The sequence below is a fragment of the Tamandua tetradactyla genome, chromosome 9, assembly GCF_023851605.1.
Source record: "Tamandua tetradactyla isolate mTamTet1 chromosome 9, mTamTet1.pri, whole genome shotgun sequence".
Lineage (NCBI taxonomy): Eukaryota > Metazoa > Chordata > Mammalia > Pilosa > Myrmecophagidae > Tamandua > Tamandua tetradactyla.
Window position 1 is genome coordinate 11,860,216 of NC_135335.1, and position 22,858 is coordinate 11,883,073.

Consider the following 22,858-nt stretch of genomic DNA (forward strand, 5'->3'; position numbering starts at 1 on the left):
CACTAGTAAAAATATTATTGCAATAAATTCCTAAAATTAGCTTTTAAAGTATCATTTTAGTTTTTCCTCATTGATGCAGAAGATCACTGAACATCAAATCTATTTAAAAAAAAATCTGAAAGGAAAACTAGGTCAAAGCAAACAAAATATGCAGTCATGAAAAATTTTGTCTGCCAACCTAGGCTTAAACTTAAGAAGCTTTAAAGAAGAATACAATACTTTTGTTAGTTCTGTCCTTGGATTTCTTCAGATTATTTGGTAGAAAGCAAATCTATTTGGTTATGTTTTAAGGATATAGGGAGGTACAAAGAGGAGTCTAGTTAATTTGGAACAAAGATGTTTAGCTTATTATGTAGCTTACTGAGAGGAGAATTTGTGAATACTTGTTAAGTTAGTTCCCCCACCCCTGAAACGTTTGTTCTGTGTGTTGATGATGCTAATTAATACATGCTAACTACATCCACTCATAAAGGTGATCAGTGCTGTCTCATCTGTTCTGTAGTGTATTATCCACACGGAATACACGGAATGACAAGGAGCGCTTGGCTGATGGGGCCTCCTCCTGAGCCATGACTGTACCAGATCTGCAACTTGCAACCTCACCCAACACAGCTTTCAGACATTTCCATCAGGTGCTTAAAGGAGGGTACTAGGGCTCTCTGTAGACAGAAATGCTATTGTGGAAACAATAAAAAGGCTTGATGGAGGACTCTTTGTTGAAAAAAAAAAAAGCCACTAGGAAGGAGACCCCCTTCTTCAGCGTGTCCCTCTTCTGTAAGGGTCTGAGCTGCTACAAAATACAGGGTGACAGGTAAAAGTACAGATTTATTTTTATCCTGCCCTATTACCTTCTTGTTTCTAGAAGATGTGGTGATCTGACTTTCCTATGTTTTTTAGAGAAACAAGCATATTATGGCTATGTACCTGTTAAAAATTAAAATGTTGTGTTGGATACTGTGGTAGTTAGATTCAGTTGTCAACTTGGCCAGGTGAAGGCACCTAGTTCTGTTGCTGTGGACATGAGCCAATGGTATGTGAACCTCATCTGTTGCTGATTACATCTGCAGTCGACTAGGAGGCGTGCCTGCTGCAATGAATGATGTTTGACTTAATTGGCTGGTGGTTAAATGAGAGAGCTTAATGTACCACAGCCCAAGCAGCTCCGCATACATCATCTCAGCACTCGCAGCTCAGCCCAGGCCTTTGGAGATACAGAAAGGAATCACCCTGGGGAAAGTTGTTGGAACCCAGAGGCCTGGAGAGAAGGCGAGCAGAGACCATCCTGTGCCTTCCCACGTAAGAAAGAACCTCAGAGGAAAGTTAGCTGCCTTTCCTCTGAAGAACTAACAAAATAAATCCCTTTATTAAAAGCCAATCCATCTCCGGTGTGTTGCATTCCAGCAGCTAGCAAACTAGAACAGATACTGTTTTGGCACGAGGACTAAAGGATTATTAAATACTGAAGAGCTTGACTCCATAGGCTTTAAGACAGAATAGTACAAAATATATGTGTACTTTATAAATGATCTGAGAATAAGCAATTGCAAGGACTAGAAATCACAGAGAGAGAACAGGAACCAGATACTTCTATAAGGGGAAAAGGAATCTTTATGTGTGAAGAGTATTATGGAGAGTAAGGACTTAACCAAAGGCAGTTACATTATACTGACTGATTTCAAAACTTTCATTTGAATACATCTGGGCTCAATTTATAATTTTGTTTCACAAAAAAAAATTATTTCCCAGTCTATAGACAGTATAACTGAGGAAACAAAGCTAGAAACTCCTTTCAATGTATCCTTACATCTCCTTCATCCTCTGCTATCTTCGTCTCTGAATGTGAATACGTCTAACAACATCTATCAGTAAAATCTATGCCACAGATAAAATTAATTCCATCCACAGCAGATCAGTGTTTTCTGGTTGTATTTCCCACAGTAGAAAATCACCCAGGCGAACATGTATTGAAAGCTATACAAATAAAAAGATGGATGGACAAATAAAGACACAGCCTGTGTAAGTAGTGAAACGTTTGTGCAGGGACAGAAACAAAACAAAAATCCATGTGGGTCAGATGTCCGGGGTTAATTTCTCTTGCTGAGTCTCTGGTTTCCCTTTGATGGGTCTCTATCGATCCATCTAAGTTCCAGTGGAGGCACATCTTTGTTAACCAAACATGCCCAGGTAGAGCTGTTTCTCTTTCCGATGGTAGCTGCTGAGTTCCGACTGTGTCAGCTGGAGATACCGACGGACACTGGTGTCTTGAAGAAGATGGAGAAGGCAATTAGTGACAGACCACAATCCCACCTTGAGAAATGAGTGGAATGTTATCCCATACCCATGTTTTTCCACCTCACTAAAGATCCGAACATATCCCAACTATTCTGTGCAATATTAAATCTTGCTCATTTTGATTTTTTTTTTAATTCCTACAAAGGCTGTACCAGTTGCTAATTTAATAATGAAAGGGAGTTTGAAGAACAAGTTATTATATTTTTATAGCAGAGCCTCTAAAGAATCTACACATATCAGTGGCAGTTAATCTATGTAGTTGAAGGTCATAAACATGAACAAATGGTTCACAGTTATATTTTTATATTCATAATGGCCTTCCCCATTCATTTAAATTAGTGAGATTTTACTGAATTGCTGTATGCTTGAGGCTACTCTGCTTCAAGCATCTAGTAGCTATCTAAGCTAGAATGCAAAAAGGTAGATAATTTTCAGTGTTGAGCCAACCAACACAGAAAACTGTCCACCACCCGCTTTACAATATCCTTTTGCCTTGGAAACAAATACAAGTCTCAAATTCTCAGTAAGCCTGACCATTTTCTAGGTCATACCTGGAGTTAGTTGAAGTAAAGGAGAAAATGATAGCTACAGCAAAGCCCAGATCCCAGCTGGAGAACCGACAGAATAAGGACTGTCAAGTTTCTCAATGGGATCTATATTCTATTCCAGTTACGCTCTTATTTTTTCTTTAAATATTTTCATTGCAAAATCTTCACACATACATTCCATACATGGTATACAATCAATGGCTCACAATCTCATCACACAGTTGTGTATTCATCACCTATCATCACTTTTTAGAACATTTGCATCATTCCAGAAAAATAAATAAAAAGAAAAAACTCATATACCATACACTTACCACTCCCTCTCACTGACCACTAATATTTCCAACTATTCAATTTATTTTACCATTTGCCCCCCTTATTATTTGTTTTTTATCCATATTTTACTCATCTGTCCATACTCTGGATAAAAGGAGCATCAGACAAGGTTTTCACAATCACACAATCACAATGTAAACATTTTATCTTTATACAATTATGTTCAAGAATCAAGGCTACTGGAACACAGCTCAAGGGTCTCAGGCACTTCCCTCCAGCCACTTCAATACATAAACTATAAAGGGATATCTATATAATGCATACGAATAACTTCCAGGATAACCTCTCAATTCTGTTTGAAATCTCTTAGCCATTGAAACTTTATTTTGTCTCATTTCTTTCTTCCCTCTTTTGGTCAAGAAGGCTTTCTCAATCCCTTGATGCTGGGCCCCATCTTATCCCAGGAGTTGTATACCACATTGCCAGGGAGATTTCAGGGAGATTTACACCCCTGGGAGTCATGTCCCATGTGGGCGGGAGGGGGGGTGGGGCAGTGAGTTCACCTGCCCAGTTGTCTTAGAGAGAGAGGCCACATCTGAGCAACAAAAGACATTCTCGGGGAGGGGGGGGGCAGGTGACTCTTAAGCCTAATTTTAAGTATGCTTAGCCTATCCTTTACAGGAATAAGTTGCATAGGGGCAAACCCCATGATCAAGGGCCCAGCCTTTTGATTTGGTTTTCAGTTATGCTCTTAAAGGCTAGGAACTAAACCATGAAAAACCCTTTAAAATCCCTTTCACTAGGAGAGCATATTATACACATGTGCACACATACATATGCCTGTTTAAGCACAAACATTTCTGGAAGATATACACAAAACTAATATTGCTTTTCTGTGGCAACAAGAAAAAGGTGTTCATTGCACACCTTTAATAGTGTTGGCATTTGGGAATCAAGTAAATGTATCACCCATCAAAAATCAAAAAAATTGAAAAATAAAAGGAAATAAAATAAACCCCATTTTCACAAATACTCCCTCAGGAGGAAAACTTTATTTGTCCTTCATGCTTGGTAAGTACTGTTCAACGCTATGAAATATGTGTTTCCATCTCCACTTAAAGGATAAAAACCCAAGGCTCGGAGAGTTAAAGAAACTTGTCCAAGATCCCACAGCTTCTAGGTCGAATCTGAAATTTGAACCAAGGACAATTTTATATTGTCCTTTCTACGTCGGGCCCCTTCTCTCTTACCTTTTGGCTGTCTGTTGCTGGCAGCTGTGAGGTAGTGCCGCGCCTGGTCATAGTCCTGCAGGTGGTAAAAAGCCACTCCAGCCCGGTACAAGGCCTTGGCATTATCAGGCCGTCGTTCCAGGACTTTCTGACTGTATTCTTTCACTCGTTCATAGTTCACTGGCTCCATTTGAAGGAGGCAGGCTAATGGAGCCAAATGAAAAATGAGAGAAGAGGAAGGAAGGCCTCATTATACTAAATTCCACCAAACAGCTCAAGGCCATACCCAACATAGGATGATACCAACAGCATTCACTCATGCAACAAACACTGGAGTGTGTCTATCATGTGCCAGCATACTTCTAGGCACTGGGAACGCAGCAGCGAATAGAAGCTTTCCATTCCTTACGTCTGCTTCAATATTTACCGGATGCATACTACATACCTAGCGTTATGTTAGGCGCAGCTATAAAACAGGCCAGAATGCTCTTTAAAATGTATTTAAAACGCTCATTGTGTCTATTGTTCCCAAGCCTCTTTGGCCTGAATCCCCCATTTCGCCACAGTTCTTGTACTGCAGCTCTGCTAGCAACAGGCGCCATTAACTGTGTGAGAAAATAAGCAAGCACTGTGCTTTGTGCTTGGCAAGTACTACCTTATTCACTGCTCAACCCTATAAAATATGTGTTTCCATGTAGAAGCCAAGGGTTTAAAACAAGACCTGCAGAATTTGTTGGAAGCAGCTGGCTTCAGGATGGCGGCAGTAAACTGTGGAGACTGTTATGTAGAGCAGTCTGGGAGGAAGAGAATGTTTACCCCAAATGGTTATGTTAAGTATGAAGAACACTGAAAGATAAGAACTTTGCTCCCTCAGGAAATGCATGCATGCCTATTGACATCCTATGGTATATAACCAGGATCTGGTTAAGAATAAAACTGTCTGAAGTCTGTCTGAAGTAAACTCAAGCTTCAGACCCCCTGAGCCCATTTGTGTCTTTCTCTTTCTTCCTTTCTTTTTTTTCTCATCATTCCTTAATATCCTTCGAGCTCCGTTGCAATAGGAAGCAACATTTCCATCTCCACTTAAAGGATAAAAATCTGAGGCTCGGAGAGTTAAAGAAACTTGTTCAAGCTCCCACAGCTTCTAGGTAGAGTCTGAAATTTGAACCAAGGACTCTCTAACTTCAAGATCACCATCATTCTCAATGTTGATATATTGCTTCGCTCTCCCCTCGGATGATTTAATGGGACCTCGAAATACAAAACTGCTTAGGTGGCAATGTTCAAGACAATGTTCTTCCCTTGTATTAAGAAGGGAAATGTATTTTCTATTTGAAATTACAGTATTACTTAATCATGGGGCTGAGAAGATTGAGAAGCAGGGCTGATAAGAACAATCAAGGGCCTGGACTTATATTTGTATCCCTACCACAACATCCCCACCAAGTGGTCACATGGTTTGTACTTAGCTATTTCCCTAGTGGTCAACTAATCCATCACCCTCGCTTTATTCATTTCACAGCTAATTATGATCATTGACCATGCCCAGGCACACAGCCAGGAATGGGGAATAAGAGGAACCAGAGACAACCTGCTGATTAAATAGAACCTGCATCCTAGTCCCTAAGTGGGAGGAATATATAACAGGCACATTTTTAAAAATGCTTTGCAAGTCTGGCCTCTCTCCTGTAAATATTATACTTTACCATCCACCTACAGGGGACATGACTCCCAGGGATAAGCCTCCCTGGTGCTAAGGGATTATTACCAAGTGTTAATCAGCAATGCTTTTGGAGAAGGACCTGGATCAAAAGGCGGAAATTTAAATAAAATAGAACTGTATGGCTAAGAGACTTCAAACACAGTACAGAGGTCATTCTGGAGGTTACTCTTAGGCAGGTCTCAGCCACATTTCACAAATTGTCTCAGTATTGCAAAGCCTCAAACAAAAGTGCCCCCAAGGGTCCTTAAGACATTACAGGCAAGCCAACACCTATCTGGGAATCTGTGAAAAGCTATTTCTCTAATATAACAGTTTTACTGATTTAAAAGAGATAGAAGTTTCAATGGTAGAATGCTCGCCTTCATGCGAGAGACCCAGGTTCGATTCCTGGACCATGCACCCCAAAAGAAAAAAAGAGAGATAGAAGTTACCAGTAATTCAAGTTACCATCTAGCTGATTTATGGGAAGGAGGAAAACGAAAAAAAGTTACCGAAAACAGATGGCTTACACCACCAACTGAAGTGGCTTCTTTCCCAAATATCAAATTTTCCTTAGAGAAACAAAGCCCTAGCATAAATTTGGTATTTTCTCCAGAGCACTCAAAATTCTCTAAAGCTTAGTTACTGTAGGGTCGAAGGCCCACCAGCATCATCTGGAAGCTTTTTAGAAACAAATTCACAAGACCAGCCTCACACCCACTAAATGGGAATCTCTGCCCTTATGTTTTAATCAACTCTCTAGATGAAGTTTGAGAAGCCCTGCTCTAAAGAAACTAATCAGAGCCCTAACGGATCGGAAATAAGTTTCAAACTCACGCCAGAATCATTGGGTGACAGTGCAAAAAAAAGCATGTCACTGTTGTTCCCGACGTTAACAGAGTTTCACGTGCCTGACAGTGTGCGGATACTCTGCAACCATTCTCCAGCCCTCTTCTTACCAGCTAGATTGTTGTAGCAGTCTGTTTGGGTGCTCTGCAGGATGCTTTCTTGTTCAGGTGTGAGGGTCGGGCCCTGAGGTCCCAGATCAGGTATCGGGGAGGGCAGACTCGGATCCAGACCCCGCAACTGAAGCAGGGCTCGATGGTACCTACTCACGGCATCTCGGTACTTTCCTTCCCGGTAGCGCTGGTTTCCCTCCTCCTTGTACAGCTGAGCCTCCTGCAGCCGCTTCTCCATAATTCCTCGTCGCCCTGGACTCCTGGGGAATTGGAAAGCGAAAGAGCAACTGAAGGCTCTGGGGATGGGAGGAAAGTAACTGATTTTAGCTCCCGATTTAAGAAGCCAGGAAATTACCCTTATTCAGGCAGCCCCCTCACCCCGCCCACCAGGCCCCGGGAGGGGACCTTTGCCTAGTTTCTACTGCAGCCCTTTCCTCTCCTCTCTGCAGATTTTCTCAAGCCCCACAAATGCGGGAAACTATTTAGGGAGAGGATGTGGGAGTAAGAAAGCCAAAGATGAAGTGATTCCCTAAACAGGGTGATCTGCAATCGAGGAGATTTCCCCCTCAAAAGCACAGGCCCTAAGGAGTGTGAAAACCAATTGAATTTGCGTCCTCCTTTGTTTTGGACACACCTCCCTGACCTGGAAGTGGAAGGGAGTAGGCGGAGACAACTGCTAAAAATAAAAAAGCAGAGGGGATTTTCCTCCCTCCCAGTCCTTTATCTGCCAGTACAGTCATCTGTTGGTGCCTGGGCTCTGAGCTGAGCAAGCGACGGTGAATGAGGCCGGTGCCAACCGACACCCGGCCCAAGGCTAGGCCGGCCGCAGTGCACCTCAGTCGCCAGCCCAGCACGCTTCGCGGCCAGCGCCTCGTCCTCTGCTAAGACCCAAGCCCGAAAGTCTGCTCTTGGACTTCAGTTGACTGGCCGGGAGCACGGCGAGGAACGAGTTAGTCCCCGGACAGTTTCCTGTCGCAAGAGTCGCGCGCATTGCGCCTCGGCGCCCAATCAGAAGCGGCCCCGGAAAAGTAATCCGCCGAGACGACCCCGCCTCTCAAGCCTCCCCCTACGGACCAACCCGAAAAAGTCCCCCGGCAGCTCCACCAATTGGGAAAACCCAGGCCCACGGCTGACCAATCAGAACTAAAGATGACGATTCAAGCAGGCCAATAGGAGAGAAGAAAGGCGGGGCCAGGGTGTTTGCTGCTAGGCAGAAGTCGAGGCCTTGAAAGAAGAGGAGGCTCAGGGGTTTCTGTACTGCTTGGTTCTGTAGCGCCCTTTTAGTTTAATAATTAGAAAAACAAACTTCCCTTATAGCTTTTTCTTTAGCAAGTGGAGAACGATACTTTGTTCCACTCTTAAGAAGCTGCTGCATGCATAAACACTGGGGAAGAACCAGACACACGAGCAAGCTCTAAAACGACAGTGCAGGGCTGCAAATGGAAGTCAGACGGGAGTAAGGGCAGTGAGAGGGAGGGAGGGGCGTATGACCAGGGACTCCGGGAGGCTGCGCAGAGCCCTCGGCTGGAAGTACGGAGAGACGGGCGCGCAAGCGCTTCCGTGCTACGAAGCACTTGAGCCGCAGTCAACCCTTCCAGTCTCAGGCTCCGGCGCGGCTGCGCAGTAAAACCACGGGCAGCGAGGTGAAGGGAGCGGGAGGAGGAGGGAGGGGCGTGGCCGCGGTAGGGGACAGCGAGGGGCGGGAAGAAGGGAAGGAGCTCCCCATCGCGTTGTTTGGAGCTCGGTGGGGCGAGGGGGGGAGGGGGAGGGAAGGCGAGGCCAACACGACGTAGCGGAGGTTGCGCGCGGCCTGCGCTGCGTGCGTGCGCTCGCTCGCTCGCGCGGGCTCAGTGCTGGCGCGTGAGGCGGAGGCGGGCGGCGGCAGCGCCTGCGCGGTCGGGTTCGGTCGACGGTTCGCAGGGGAGGAGGCGGCGGGAGGCGGAGGAGGCGGCGGCGGCGATGGAGGTGAAGCGGCTGAAAGTGACCGAGCTGCGGTCGGAGCTGCAGCGGCGGGGCCTGGACTCGCGCGGCCTCAAGGTGGATCTGGCGCAGCGGCTGCAGGAGGCGCTGGACGCCGAGATGCTCGAGGACGAGACTGGCGGTGGCGGGGCCGGGCCCGGTGGGGCCTGCAAGGCGGAGCCTCGGCCTGTGGCCGCGTCGGGCGGCGGCCCGGGTGGAGACGAGGAGGAGGACGAAGAGGAGGAGGAGGACGAGGAGGAGGACGAGGAGGACGAGGAGGCGCTGCTTGAGGACGAGGACGAAGAACCACCCCCTGCCAAGGCCTCGGGTCAGGCCGCGCAGCCGCCGCCGGAGCCCCCGGAGGAGGCAGCCATGGAGGCCGCAGCCATGGAGGCCGCGGCCGAGCCCGAAGCTTCCGAGAAGCCGGCGGAGGCCACGGCAGGGTCAGGTGGGGTAAATGGTGGCGAAGAGCAGGGCACCAGCAAAGGGGAGGAAGACGAACCCGAGGAGCGGAGCGGGGACGAGACGCCGGGATCCGAGGCGCCGGGTGACAAGGCCGCGGAGGAACAGGGTGAGGAGCTGGCAGCGGAGCCCGGCTCCGAGCTGCCCCGTGCGCCCGTGAACCCGCACCGCGCCCTGCGTGGCGGGATCCGATCTCTTGTTCTTACTTGCCTGAAAGTACAAGATTCCAGTCGCCTTTTGCTGGGACTTCCCAGGGGAGGTGACTTTCATCCTCTACCCGCCGTTCTGAGAGATTTTGGCTGCCTCTGGTGGCCCTGCTCTCAACAGGAGGGAGATTCCTACCTAACTTGTTTCTTTGACGGTGGTGGATGGCAGAGAGTGATTTTTGCATGCGAACTGCTTGTGAGCTACCTGTGGAGCGGTCTCCCGCGGTTCTGGTTATGTTTTCCAAAGCCTTGAGCGATGAGAAATTGGTGACACGGACAGCCAGACCGACAGTTGGAGGCTTAGGTCTTTGGGCTATCTGGCTATTTAGGTTTGGGGGCTTCCTTTTCCCCGTAAAAATATCAAGCAATACACTAAATCAGTCAAAGCCCTGTCCACCAAAAGCCCGTTACTAGAGGTTGAGCCACCCAGAGAATCGGGGAAATCCAATCTTGCTCCTGCTTGAGCAGCAGAGAGAGCTTCTAGTCTGAAAGTGTTTGGGTTTAATAGTTAACTACTGAAGAGAAAGTATTAACTTGGTACATTGAGAATATGTTAGTTCACTTTGCTTGGCTAAGGTATTTTCCTTGCTTGCATTGTTATTTTTTCAATGTTCATCTTCCCACTGATTCACTGGATGGGCATATTTGTAGATCTGCTGTACACTTGCCCGAGCTCTTAAATTTCAGGCCCCTGACTTCCGGAATTGAAATGATTGAGGTGCTGGTGGGTCCCTTGAGTAACCCTGTAGAAGAGAATTCGGTAGTGGAGTCACCCCAGGGCGTTTGTGACCTTTCTCCCTAGTTTTGAAGTGATTTCATGATTAGGGCTGATCCATCCATATCAGTTTCTGTCAGAGTAAGGAAGGAAAACTAGAGTCTTAAAATTAAGTGGGTTGCCTTAGTTCTTCTTACAATACATTTTTAGGGGGTTACTCCTGAGTATTGTATAATTGGAATCCACTCTACAACAATCACTTGCAACTTGCAGGTTGTTTGTCGTATGTCCTGGAACGAAAACCCCATTACATAACCTCTGACTTATGTGTATCCCAGATAGCAGATAAAAAATGTTGAGGACTAAAGCAGTGCTTTTAATCAATTATTAAAAACTTTTTTAGTGTCGTAAAATACAAAAACCTAAGGGAAAATTCCAGGTGTTTTCTTCTTATAAAGAATGTTGCTAAATATACAACACCTTTCTGCCCCAAATTTTGTGCAGTAGGAAAAATTCCAGGTGTTTTCTTCTTATAAAGAATGTTGCTAAATATACAACACCTTTCTGCCCCAAATTTTGTGCAGAGGGATGCAGTATTATTTATGGGTCTCTTGTGACTTAATGGTTTCCTTTTGCAACTTTCAGTAAAGATCCACGATAAAAAATGCTGCTTTGTACCATGCACTTGAGTCCATTTGCTGCATAACCATGGCTATGCATTTTAAAAATTGAAAGGCAAACTTTTAAAGCATTAGGTGTTTCTATTTTCATGGAGCTGTGGGGAAGTATTGAAAAATATATATTAAATGCCTAGTTTAAATTTGACAGTCAGTCAAAATTAAATTAACCTGTAACTTTTTTAAAAAAAGACTTTTATGTCATGTTGATGGGAAAATCTGCACGTTTGACCTGATTTAAGCAGTTAAATTTAGAATGCAAAAATTGTCCAGTTTTTATCTACGCTTGCTGTAATTAGCGCATAATGTCCAATGTGTTCTATTTTATATTTTAAATAAAATCCCAGCCAATGACAGGAAGATGATCTTTGGAAATAAAATGTTCTGTATGTGCAGTGGGAATAACCTGGCTATTCTGATTAGACACATAATCAGATCCCCCTTCTAGTTTTTGTGGGTTTTTTTTTTCCAACTTTTTATTTTGAAATATTCAAACCCCCTCCTTTAGTTTTTATTGGTTCTGAGCTTATTCTACTCTCCAGTTTGAAAGCTGCTGATTTTCTTTCCCTCCTTTTTGTAGGAGATGACCAAGATAGTGAAAAGTCAAAACCAGCAGGCTCAGATGGTGAGCGGCGGGGGGTAAAGAGACAGCGGGATGAGAAGGATGAACATGGCCGAGCTTACTATGAATTCCGAGAGGAGGCTTACCACAGCCGGTGAGGGAAACAGTCCCTTTCATTGAAGGGAGTGTCTGCTCTGATATCGCTATACCTGATGTTGATTAGAGAGTCTGGAAGGAGGGGTGGATTAAAAATGGAATAGGTTTTTATAGGCATAAATTTTAGATTGATTTTACGAAATTGAAGCTCCTGTTGCCTTCTCTCATTGTTGAAAAAAAGCTGTCTGCTGGGATTTTATAATTATTGATAGTTCAAAATGAACATGATGTCATGCAGACACCCCTCAAAGAAGAGGGCTTTGGTTACATTGTATTTGCTTTTCTCTCATATGTATAGCTCAAAGTCTCCACCACCAGCCGAAGAAGAGGCAAAAGATGAAGAAGAAGATCAAACTCTTGTGAACCTGGACACGTGTATGTACAAGGCAGACAGATTGGAGGGTTTTAACTAATCTCCTAAGAATGATTTCAGAGATTAAAACTTTATGGCCTGCAACTTCTGAAATTTAGTACATGGGAAACTTTGTATCTATTCTCCGCAACTGAGTATATTTGGGCTTGGTTGGCGACTTTTAAGCGTTGGATATTGAAGTAAACTGATTGCTTTTTTTTTTATCAGATACCTCGGATCTCCATTTTCAAGTGAGCAAGGACCGCTATGGAGGGCAGCCACTTTTCTCAGAGAAGTTCCCTACTCTTTGGTCTGGGGCAAGAAGCACTTATGGTGTGGCAAAGGGGAAAGTCTGCTTTGAGGCCAAGGTAGCATGTACAGCCTGTTAAGACTATTGATTTATAATGCATTAAGCTAATGTGCCCTGGACCCTTATCCATCAGTATTTTATTAGTACAGAAGATGGTACCATGCTTTAACAATAACCTTAGCTTCAGCAATAAAGAGATAGACCCCCACAACTTTGGTTTTAGTTCAGTGATATTATTCTGATATTGAGTTGGGATATTTGTTGATATTACTCTATTTACTATAAATATCTTGCCTTTTTAACTTGGTTTGCTCCTGAGTTGGTTAGATTATGTAAGAGTACCTTTTCTGACTTGACAGGTGACCCAGAATCTCCCAATGAAAGAAGGTTGCACAGAGGTTTCTCTCCTTCGAGTTGGGTGGTCTGTTGATTTTTCCCATCCACAGCTTGGTAAAGTTATTTTTAACTTCCTCATTAGTGCTTGCTACCATATTGCTTACTCTGTGGAAAGTTTGGGTGTAGGTAACTAATTTTTCAACTATTCTAGGTGAGGATGAATTTTCTTATGGTTTTGATGGACGAGGACTTAAGGCAGAAAATGGACAGTTTGAGGAATTTGGCCAGACTTTTGGGGAGAATGATGTCATTGGCTGCTTTGCTGTAAGTTCTTGGGAAAGTTGTGGATCAGTAGCAAGGAGTAGATTAAGGGCACTGGGAATTCACTTGTGTGCTTCCCATCAGCTGCTGACATTTGTGCATTTCATGCATTACTTATTTAATTGCATTGTGTAACAGCCTGAGTAGGAAAGGTTGCATTGTAAGATTTAACTAACCTTAAACCCTATAAGCTCCATGAGTGCATGTGTCCTTTGTCATTGTAGAATTTTGAGACTGAAGAAGTAGAACTCTCCTTCTCCAAGAATGGAGAAGACCTGGGCGTGGCATTCCGGATCAACAAGGAATCCCTGGCAGACCGGGCCCTCCTACCCCATGTCCTCTGCAAAAATTGTGTTGTAGAACTAAATTTTGGTCAGAAGGAGGAGCCCTTTTTCCCACCACCTGAAGAATTTGTGTTCATCCATGTTGTGCCTGTCGAGGAGCGTGTGCGCACTGCAGTTCCCCCCAAGACCATAGAGGACTGTGAGGTATGTCAGTCAAGATGCAAAAATCTCATGCTCATGATTTGAAATGGTGGGTTAGTATGCCTCCCCAGGGCTTTTTTTCTCAAAACTTTACTGGGTCAAGCTTGATGAGATCAAGGGAAAATGTTCTTAAATCGGGCTTAATAAACAGGACGTTCACTTACTTTTCACTGCGTTTCTGGTTCTGTTTACATGCAGGTGATTCTGATGGTGGGACTGCCTGGATCCGGAAAGACCCAGTGGGCACTGAAATATGCAAAAGAAAACCCTGAGAAAAGATACAATGTTCTGGGAGCTGAGACTGTGCTCAGTCAAATGAGGGTGAGTTGCTGGGGAAGATTAGTCAGCTGTAGTATTTGTGCTGGAGGTACCAGTAAATTCCTGTAACCTTTCACTAGTGGAATTAGTTCTTCCAATGTCTGAGAACAAGCCCCCCCCCCCCAGTAGAGAGAAAAGAGTTTTCGTCAGTATGTGTTTAAGGTGGGTGTTTTTTTTTCTCTGTGATGTCAAATGTCATATTTCTGAAAGCAGATGAAAATCTGGAATTGGGATTGATGATGACTCTTGCAGGAAATAGACAATATCCATAGCCGTGAGGAACAGGAATGAATTGGTGTGATAGTTCTGGTGTTTAGAGAGGTGACATTTACCAGTTATTCTTGGACTTTAACTAGTTGTATAACTTTTTATGTTTCTGTTCACTTTCTCATGAACTCATCAGATGAAGGGTCCCGAAGAGCCGGAGATGGACCCCAAAAGTCGAGACCTTTTAGTTCAGCAAGCCTCCCAGTGCCTTAGTAAGCTGGTCCAGATAGCTTCCCGGACAAAGAGGAATTTCATTCTCGATCAGGTATGGTTCAGACATTTAAAAGAAACCTGATATTTTAGGAGATTGAAAGGTGAAAATTTTGGCATCCATTTAATCTGATGAAATTGCTTAGCCTCAAAGTCGACTATATATGTAGAGAGAGACAGAATTAAGGAAGAGAATCAAGTCACCTAATCATGACCAACTGTTGCAGTTATAATGTTTTTTGAATTAAAAGATAACTCCTTGTTAGTGTTTTTGCCATAAAGCATAGGGATCCAGACTATAATATAGATAAAAGAGGCAATGGAAGAGCATTGGAGCATACTTGGATTCTTGTCTCCACCATTTACTGTGTTTGTGACCTTGGGCAAGTCCCTTAGCCTCTCAGCCTCAGTTTTCCCTCATGTGCAAAACAGGGTAATACCTATCATGTAGAGAGTTTGAAGAATTACAGGAAATTGCGTATATAGTGCTCTAATCTGATGCCTCGTTTTAAAAGATGCTCAGTGTTTTGGTTGAATTTGAGTGATAAGTTTTATTACCAAAACATCTCTTATTTCCTCCTATGCTTAGTGTAACGTGTACAACTCTGGCCAGCGGCGGAAACTATTGCTGTTCAAGACCTTCTCTCGGAAAGTGGTGGTGGTTGTCCCTAATGAGGAAGACTGGAAGAAGAGGCTGGAGTTGAGGAAGGAAGTGGAGGGAGATGATGTGCCTGAGTCCATAATGTTGGAAATGAAAGGTGGGCTAAAATTATACAAGTTAGGGATCCTATCCCTGGTCAGCGTGCACCTGACTGGAGACTCTTTAACACCTCATGATTCTCCAGCTTAAGTTTAAATCAAATCTGAAGAACAACTTAATGGGTGTGAGCACTTGCAATAAACAAATGGGGAAGCAGTAGCCCCTTGGCTCATTCTGGATAAGCTACAAAAAGGGAAGTTGTGATAGACCGCAAGATAATTAAAACACAAAGGGGGGAAAAAAAGAAAATAAATAAATAGAAAGAAGAAAAACAAAGGAGAGGCTTCATTGAGCCAGTTATTCATTCAGTAAATATTCATGGAGTGTCTACTATTTGTCCAGCACTGTCCTGGACTTTTAGCTGAAACAAAGCTCTGCCTTTATGGAAGTTAAATAGTGTAATTCCCCCTACTGCCCTATCATCTGCCAGCTCTTCAAATTCTGATAGTCTCCAGACTTGGAAGCTGATTTACACATCGATGAGCTAGATTCTCCAAGTTCACTCTGAACAAATGATACCAGTCCTTAAATGATATTGAGACCCTCTTAGAATTTAGTTCAAATTTATAAAACCAAGGGCTGACTGGATTTGTCTGTGAATCACAAGAGCCCCATAGAACTGAATTACACTGGGACTCTGCCTCTGAACATGATGTCTAGAAATTGGCAAATAAATCAACCCATCAAGTACAAGTGGTAAATGAGACCCCTTTGTACTCTTGTTTTCTGTTCTTGTACAGATAAGTAGGTGCTTTCAGGCTTGGGTAAATTTCTCACTAAGTCTCTTTTAAAAATGTATTTCATAGCATCTTATCTAACCAAGACCAAAACTTTCTCAGTTACTTTTAGCTGCTGGCTACCAGCTACTATCCTGATAAAAAACCCTAACCACCCTCACTCCTAATTTATTATGGATTACTTGAGAACTTGTAAATCTACAGTTTGTAGATAGCCCTTTATCTGGGGCTGTTACAATACAGTTCAGGGAAAACTTAAGGTAGAGAAAGTTAGCTTGATTATTTATTTAAATGTGAGATGCTGTAAATATAGTACATTTGTGCATCAGTAGATAGGTTAGAAAATTTTATTCTTCCTGTAATAGAGTTTTCATAATGAGATCTTACCCATCTATGCACTTTTCAGGCCCACAAGCTTCTCTCTTACTCTTATAGCCAACTTTTCTCTGCCTGAAAAATGCGACTATATAGATGAGGTAACATATGGGGAGCTGGAGAAGGAAGAAGCTCAGCCCATTGTCACTAAGTACAAGGAAGAGGCAAGGAAGCTACTGCCCCCCTCTGAGAAGCGAACAAACCGCCGGAACAATCGAAACAAGCGCAACCGGCAGAACCGAAGCCGAGGCCAAGGCTATGGTAAGTCCTGGGGACCTGCCAGCCCCAAGCCTCAGTCTGCTCTTTGTGCTGATTACAGGCAGGACCTACGGGGAAAGCCAAGGAAACCAAGTCAAGTTACTACCAATAAGGAAGCGCCTTCATAATAGAGCTTTTTTCTTCCTGGGTCTCCCCCACCACCACCCCCCAATTCTCATGTTTTCCCTATAATTCTTCAATGAAAGTTAGTTACTTTTATAATTTATTTCCTTGAAGAGTGATGCTTGAGCCTTCTGGTCTGTCTCGTTTTCATCTTCAAATATGGGTTTCTCATTTTGCTGTTCCAGTATAGCTGAGGATTTGGACAGTGAAATTAGATTCTCATCTAAAGTTTTCTTGCTGCTTTGACTGGTAGATCTACCCAACTATGTAGCCCAGATAATGAATGCATTATTCAGTTATCATTCTATTTTCTAAAAAATTGAACGGCTTTTTAGGTTATAAAGCCAAATTAGTGGAAATAGGTTTCCCCTTGAATGTCTAGCTAGTTAAATCTGCAGTGTATGTTCACTGCCTTTTAAAAATATGTGTGTATGTATATATGCATGTATACATATAAGTCCATAAAATTTTGAGTGCCTGTTGTGTGCTAGGCACGGGTTATACAAATAATTCCTTACCTCAATTAGCTTATTATCTAGTTTTTTTCATTTGCATATAATGATAAGTGTGGGTTGCATGATTTCTCAGATCACTTCCAGGACTGAAAGTCTGTGATTCTGTTAATGGCAGTTTTTAAACTCACGTTTCCAACTTTGCCATGTATCCTTTTGCCATCTTAAACGTTTTGCAAGAGTTAGGGAGCCTCAAAAGCAAGGTGGCTTGGTTTTCTTGTGTCTCCATTCCTCTGCCCTTCTCCCTGAGACTTTACAAAATCCTGGCTGGTGCTTTAATAAACACTGTATAAGCCTGACAGAAGCGCAGGCCTCCTATTCCCCTAGAATTGCCTTTGGCTCCAACTTTTTGATTTCCACTCAGACATGGAGCCAGGACCCGCCCGCTGCTATCTGAGCGCGCTCTCCCTTTCTTTTCCAGTGGGCGGGCAGCGCCGAGGCTACGACAACCGGGCCTACGGGCAGCCGTACTGGGGGCAGTCTGGAAACAGAGGGGTGAGTGCAGCTCTCCTTCTGCTCCTCCCTCTGGGCTGTGATTGCCATTCTTATTGGCTTGGGGGAACAGAGTGGTTTGTACTGTTTTCTCAGTGCCTTAGGGTTTTGCCCATTTAATGTGTTCCTCTGGAAGGATTTATTCTGGGAACATTAAACTTGTTTATAATGTCAAGCTAATATATATCATTTCACAAGGGGTGGGAGAGGGACCTAATGCTAAAGACCTATGTCTGTGCCTTCTCTCTCCTTTCTCAGGGTTACCGTAATTTCTACGATCGATACAGGGGGGACTATGATCGATTCTACGGGCGAGATTATGAGTACAACAGATACAGAGACTATTACAGACAGTACAATCGGGATGTAAGTATCTCCTTGGGATAGGTAGAGAGGGAAAGAGGGCAGAACTAGAGGGAGATATGTCATGCGCCTCTCCATCCTCAGTCTGCTTTGGCTCCAAGTGATGGGGTTTCCCCTCTCTTCTAGTGGCAGAATTACTACTACCACCACCCCCAGGACAGAGACCGATACTACAGGAACTACTACGGTTACCAAGGGTATCGGTGAAGCCCCTGCCATTGTCGCCTATCAGCCATGAAGCTGAATCTCTGGGGGTGCCAGGCACCCCCCAAAACACAACCAAGGAAAACAGGGGCTGTCGGGGTGGGGCTGAGCTGCCGGGGAGGGAAAGTGGGGGTGGGGGGGTGGTGCGCAAGCAGGGGTTGGGGAGGGGGGAGGTGAAAACAAACAACAAAACTGTAAATTTTTTTTAAAGTTTGTTGAAAAGAATATTGTCTTATTCTATAAAAACATTTCAAACCTAGTTAGATATTTGTAATCAAAAAACATTTGCGCAGAAAGCAGCACTTAGGGCTGCCTGTCTCATACTCTGCAGTTGAACAGGAAAATAACTGAAAATGTCACCCTTCTGACCTTCTAAGGCAGCTGAACTGGCAGCCAAGTAAGGGAGAGTGATGAGGTGATATACGGAGGGTGGGGAAGCAGTGGTGGGGGCAGGGGGACTCTCCATAGCAGGTAGGAGCAAGCAGGAGTGGGGGCACAGGGAGAGTTTGTGACTGGGGCAGTGAAAATAAACGATTGGCTCTTATCAATCACTTGCACCAACTACCCGTTTGTATTTTCTTTACCAACCTTTCCCTCTTGGGATATCTGGTCTAGAGGGCTGGGAGGCCAACATGTTCCTGCCTCCACTTTTCTTTGCCTTTATGCTATTTGAGTGAGGCATGGAGTCTGCCAGTTTGGTGGTTCTATTATATAGGATTCCCAGGCCAAGGAGGCAGGGGGACTGTTCTTGATTGTGGAACAGAATAGCTTATTCTTCCATAGAACCCTTTAATGAATATCCTTGAAATCTTGGGGAAGAATGGGATTGCAGGATTCAGCCTGAAGATTGGGATTTGCCATTCTGTAGTCCCTGTCTTCCAAGGTTGAGCCAAGCGGGAGGTCCTGAAATCATCTCTTTTAGAGTATCTGTCCTCTTACAGTACAAGAGAAGGATCGTTTCTCAGGGTTTCAGCTCACACAGAAACGCAGCAGGATTCTTTTCACTGCAGCAGGATATGTATATAGGGGAATCCTGTGGTGTGGGCTACCAGGCCCAGGTGCTGAGAATAGCAACTATTTTATACAGTATGGAGGGCATGAGCCCTGCTGGGTTTTTTTGATACACAGGTAGAGAGTGAATAGAAAAGGGGAGGGCGGGAGTGGGTGGGCGGCAGCTCAGAGGGGCTGCTGAAATTTGGGAAGAGTGAGTGTGAGCGTGTGTAAATGTGTGCATGAAAGGGAGCGCCCCTTTTGACTCCTTGAGACAGGAGGATTCCTTTGGGGGTGCTTTCCCTGTGTGTCCCCCTGAGAGCCCAGTTAAGCCAAGTTGCTATGAGACTTCAGTTGGGACAGTTGGGTTTGTAACTTTACCAACATCCTCCCAACTTCGGTTGCTGGGTTCAAGAATATGGGTAGGCTATGGGAATGCTATTTCAATATTTAGCTTCACTTTTAATTCATCTATGTGCTCAGCATTGTGTCAGCCAAGAGCTTACTTGGCAAATATCACATATTGCCGCACTTCCTAATGAGATTAAACTTTGGGTTGTGCTCTTAGAAAATGCTTCACTTCCATTTCCTCACCTGGGCAGTTCTCTGTTTGAAATTTTGTGCTGAGATTTTATCTTTCTGCCTCCCACTGTTCCTGCCATGAGGTCCTCTCTAGGTGCGCAGATCTTCACTCTGGCCCTGTATTCTCATTTGCTGACACACCCTTCTCCACAAGTCCCTCTGACCTCTAGGCTGGAACAGGGGGCTGGTAGGAGATAAATTTGCTTGTTCATCATGATATCCTTGCTCTTGGCGCCTGCTTCGTGGAGGTGCTGTCAAATGGATTTGTGTGTGGCAGTGGGTGAAGTGATTGCATGAACTTTACTGTAACCCACTAACTTTTTAATTATTTTTATTAAGAGGGTTTGAGAAAGCTTTGCTCAGTGTCAGAGCAAGGAAGTAAAAACTAGAGCCCAAAGAAATTCCTTTAGGACAAATTATGTAATAGAAAATCGAATTTCCTGAGGCAGAGGTTGCTACCCCTTTTCAAATGTTGATCCTCCAGTGAAGAGCATCTTTTTATAGGCTCTGAAATGGATTGGGGGTGCTAGGGCTCTTGGGCAGAAGGCTAGAGCTTAAACTGCTTTGAAGCTTTGGATTTTCAGGGGATTAAGGGATGATACTTGCTGTTAATTTTTGACACCAGAAAGTCCTTTTTTTTAAAAAAAAAAAAAAAGCTGTTTCTCTAGGTAGGTAGAGAGTGAAACTGCCACATCTTTGTTGGTTCAGTCCAAGAGATCACTTGCAACAACAGTAGATGTCTGGGTTTTGTTTCTGTCTGTCTTTTTATTATGAAAAACAATGTTATGGGGGAAATGTGTTTTATGGTAACAGGAGGGATCCCTAGCCTTGTTTTCCTTAGAAGACTTGTTTAGTGTTTTATCAGACGTCTGTTGTAGCTGTTGTAGATGGAAATGCTTGCGAGAAAAACAAACACCACATGAAGCCTGTAAATGTTTTTACAAAACCTGTAAAGCATTCTTGGAAGTGGCCAGTAAAAAAGGGTTTTACCATTTAAAAAAAAAATGTAACTTGTGTCATTGTTTACATCTGTAACTTTTATCCCCTGTCTCATTGCAACATTCTGGCAAAAATGTAGGCACAGTAGCTTCCAGTTTTAGAATAAATAACCATTTGGATTGAATTCACCCTATCTGCTGTGGCTGCACTGACTGGGGCGGAGTGTGTCATTGGGTTGATTTTTTTGCTATTTAATGCTGCTTTCCCACATTGCACTGGGTCCATCCAAGGATGGCTTTCCTCCTGCATGGCTGCTGTCCCTTCGTACTCGTCTCAGTCTTCAGTTGGGAGCCAGCCGTGCCGTCACTTGGGAGGGCAAACGGGGCATTGTTGGTCTGCTTAGTGGTTGCTTATTTTAAGAGTTTGAGCCATTGCAGTAAAAGGAAATAAATTAGAAGTCCTGGCCTCTCCTAAAACCAGTTGGATGCTTGAAGTTAATTTGGCTCTGTTTAATGGAGACAAATAAGTTTATTCAGGGTAATTACCATGTATGTGAAAAAGCCCACTCATTCAACAAAAGATGTTTGATTGAGGTTTATTTTCTAATGAATTTGGAGACCAAGAAAGTGACTTTAACAACAGCACTATTTTCCTTGCATTGTACTGATCCTAATTGCAATTTCTAATAAATAGTTAGGAACTTATTAAGGCTAGGATAGTATAGGCTCATGGCAAACTCAGATCCCAGGAGCTTGCAGCTTTTGTACCTTAAAGGCTATCGTTGATTTCTGTCTGCTCATTCTCCAAAACATTTAAAGTCACTCACTGTTAGAGCTAATTAATCATTTTTATCTTCATGTATAGCTCCTGCCTTGTGTCTACTGATCTCTAAACTGCTCCCACCAATTAGGTCTGCAGCCATTCACCCCTAGCCTGATGAGTATGAAACTTTTTTTTTAGCAGAGTTCTTTTTGTTTTGTTTTAATCTAATAATAGTGTCTAATCTAAACTAATATCAGAAGTGCTGATGTGGAAATTGTCACTTGCTCTTCTGGATGTTGCCAACCACTGATGCAAGAGGAAAAAGGAAAGGTTCCTCCTATGCCCCCATGCTTGCCACTTAAGCATATACAGTACGATCCATTGAGGTTTTTAATGCCTGCTATGTCCTAGATACTGTCAGGGTACAGGGATTAAAACAGACCCGATCCTGGGGTTTTCGTGAGGGCCAAGAAGGAAACAGACTTCTGAAGAGAATGGGGCTAGACACCTACTCCAGGAAAGCAGCCAAGTTTACTTTCTCTGTTTCTTCATTTTTAGGATGAGGTAATTTATTAAATGATCTCAGTGACCTATCAGAGCACTGAAATACGAGCAACAGCTGAAAAGCTCCTGTTCCTCAAGGTGGCCTACATTAATTGGGTACCTCTGGAGCTCGTGGGGCCATTCACAGGAGGCTGAAATAATTCTGTTAGAACTTGCCTTATTATTCCTTTGGTCGCTGACCTCTGTATTTCTCTCCTCGTGCTGTCTTCCTGCTTGAAGGGGTGGAGAAGCTGGGGATGATGGGCTACCACAATGCAAGGTCACCCTTCTACTAGAGGACAGCCTTCCCCAAAGGTACCTAGGTACAAAACATGAACCTAGGTTTCACACTGGAAGTGCATCACCCTGAATTCAGAGGATTCTGGTGATCTAGCAGAAGCAGGCAGCCTGGGATTACCATCTTCAGTGCCGTGACCCTGGCCCCACCTGTCTTTGTTCACCCTGGAAGGAAGAAGCTTCTAGTGCTGGACTCCCTGCAAGGGGTGGTGGGCACTCTAGAGGCGGGAGCAGTTCTTGTGGCTCATGGGGCAGGGCCCTCCTGTGAGGAAAATGGAAGCACAGCACGGCCGTCTTAGCAGGAAGCCCAAACTGAACAATTTTGAACTTCTCCAGCTCTTGGGGAAACCGGAATTCAGAGGCGACCAAGGGACGACCTCTCGAGGCAAATGGGGCGAGGAAGGGACATCCAGGCGACGAGGGTGACCCCATACTTCTGTGGCCATTTGGCAAGCTGTTGAAACTCAGATTACTTCTCAAGTTCTAGCGCCAGGCTGTGCTTCCGCGAGGTTTCTTGTTTTCTAGTCATTATAGCCGCCCTCCTGCCTTCACCTTAATCGGGGAGATTTTTGACTTCCA

The 22,858-nt window shown here is 44.1% G+C and overlaps 2 protein-coding genes across 9 annotated transcripts; one reads left to right on the top strand and one right to left on the bottom strand.

Moving 5' to 3' along the window:
* Window positions 1-1,909: 1,909 nt before the first annotated feature.
* Window positions 1,910-9,515, bottom strand: TTC9C (tetratricopeptide repeat domain 9C). Of its 8 annotated transcripts, none has more exons than XM_077115964.1 (4): window positions 9,468-9,515; window positions 7,007-7,266; window positions 4,367-4,549; window positions 1,910-2,261 (listed from the first exon to the last, which is right to left on the bottom strand). In XM_077115964.1, the coding sequence occupies exons 2-4, from the start codon at window positions 7,242-7,244 to the stop codon at window positions 2,167-2,169; spliced, it is 516 nt and encodes a 171-aa protein (XP_076972079.1). In that variant the 5' UTR covers window positions 7,245-7,266; window positions 9,468-9,515; the 3' UTR covers window positions 1,910-2,166. The 8 variants fall into 8 exon arrangements, with proteins under 8 accessions (XP_076972079.1, XP_076972080.1, XP_076972076.1 ...); XM_077115965.1 differs by lacking the exon at window positions 9,468-9,515 and adding an exon at window positions 8,498-8,522; XM_077115961.1 differs by lacking the exon at window positions 9,468-9,515 and adding an exon at window positions 7,841-8,012.
* HNRNPUL2 (heterogeneous nuclear ribonucleoprotein U like 2) lies at window positions 8,909-20,861 on the top strand. The gene is made up of 14 exons (XM_077115951.1): window positions 8,909-9,536; window positions 11,606-11,741; window positions 12,042-12,118; window positions 12,324-12,463; window positions 12,765-12,855; window positions 12,953-13,065; window positions 13,287-13,550; window positions 13,746-13,868; window positions 14,269-14,397; window positions 14,932-15,100; window positions 16,275-16,475; window positions 17,529-17,602; window positions 17,858-17,965; window positions 18,089-20,861. The coding sequence occupies exons 1-14, from the start codon at window positions 8,966-8,968 to the stop codon at window positions 18,167-18,169; spliced, it is 2,277 nt and encodes a 758-aa protein (XP_076972066.1). The 5' UTR covers window positions 8,909-8,965; the 3' UTR covers window positions 18,170-20,861.
* Window positions 20,862-22,858: the final 1,997 nt, after the last annotated feature.

Coding starts and splice junctions, on each gene's coding strand:
- TTC9C (XM_077115964.1), bottom strand. CDS start 7,244: ATGGAGAAGCGGCTGCAGGAGGCTCAGCTGTACAAGGAGGAGGGAAAC. Junction 4,550..7,006: donor CTGCTACAACAATCTAGCTG/GTAAGAAGAGGG, acceptor TGGCTCCATTAG/CCTGCCTCCTTCAAATGGAG. Junction 2,262..4,366: donor CAGCAACAGACAGCCAAAAG/GTAAGAGAGAAG, acceptor ATCTTCTTCAAG/ACACCAGTGTCCGTCGGTAT.
- HNRNPUL2 (XM_077115951.1), top strand. CDS start 8,966: ATGGAGGTGAAGCGGCTGAAAGTGACCGAGCTGCGGTCGGAGCTGCAG. Junction 11,742..12,041: donor GAGGAGGCTTACCACAGCCG/GTGAGGGAAACA, acceptor TCATATGTATAG/CTCAAAGTCTCCACCACCAG. Junction 13,551..13,745: donor AGACCATAGAGGACTGTGAG/GTATGTCAGTCA, acceptor GTTTACATGCAG/GTGATTCTGATGGTGGGACT.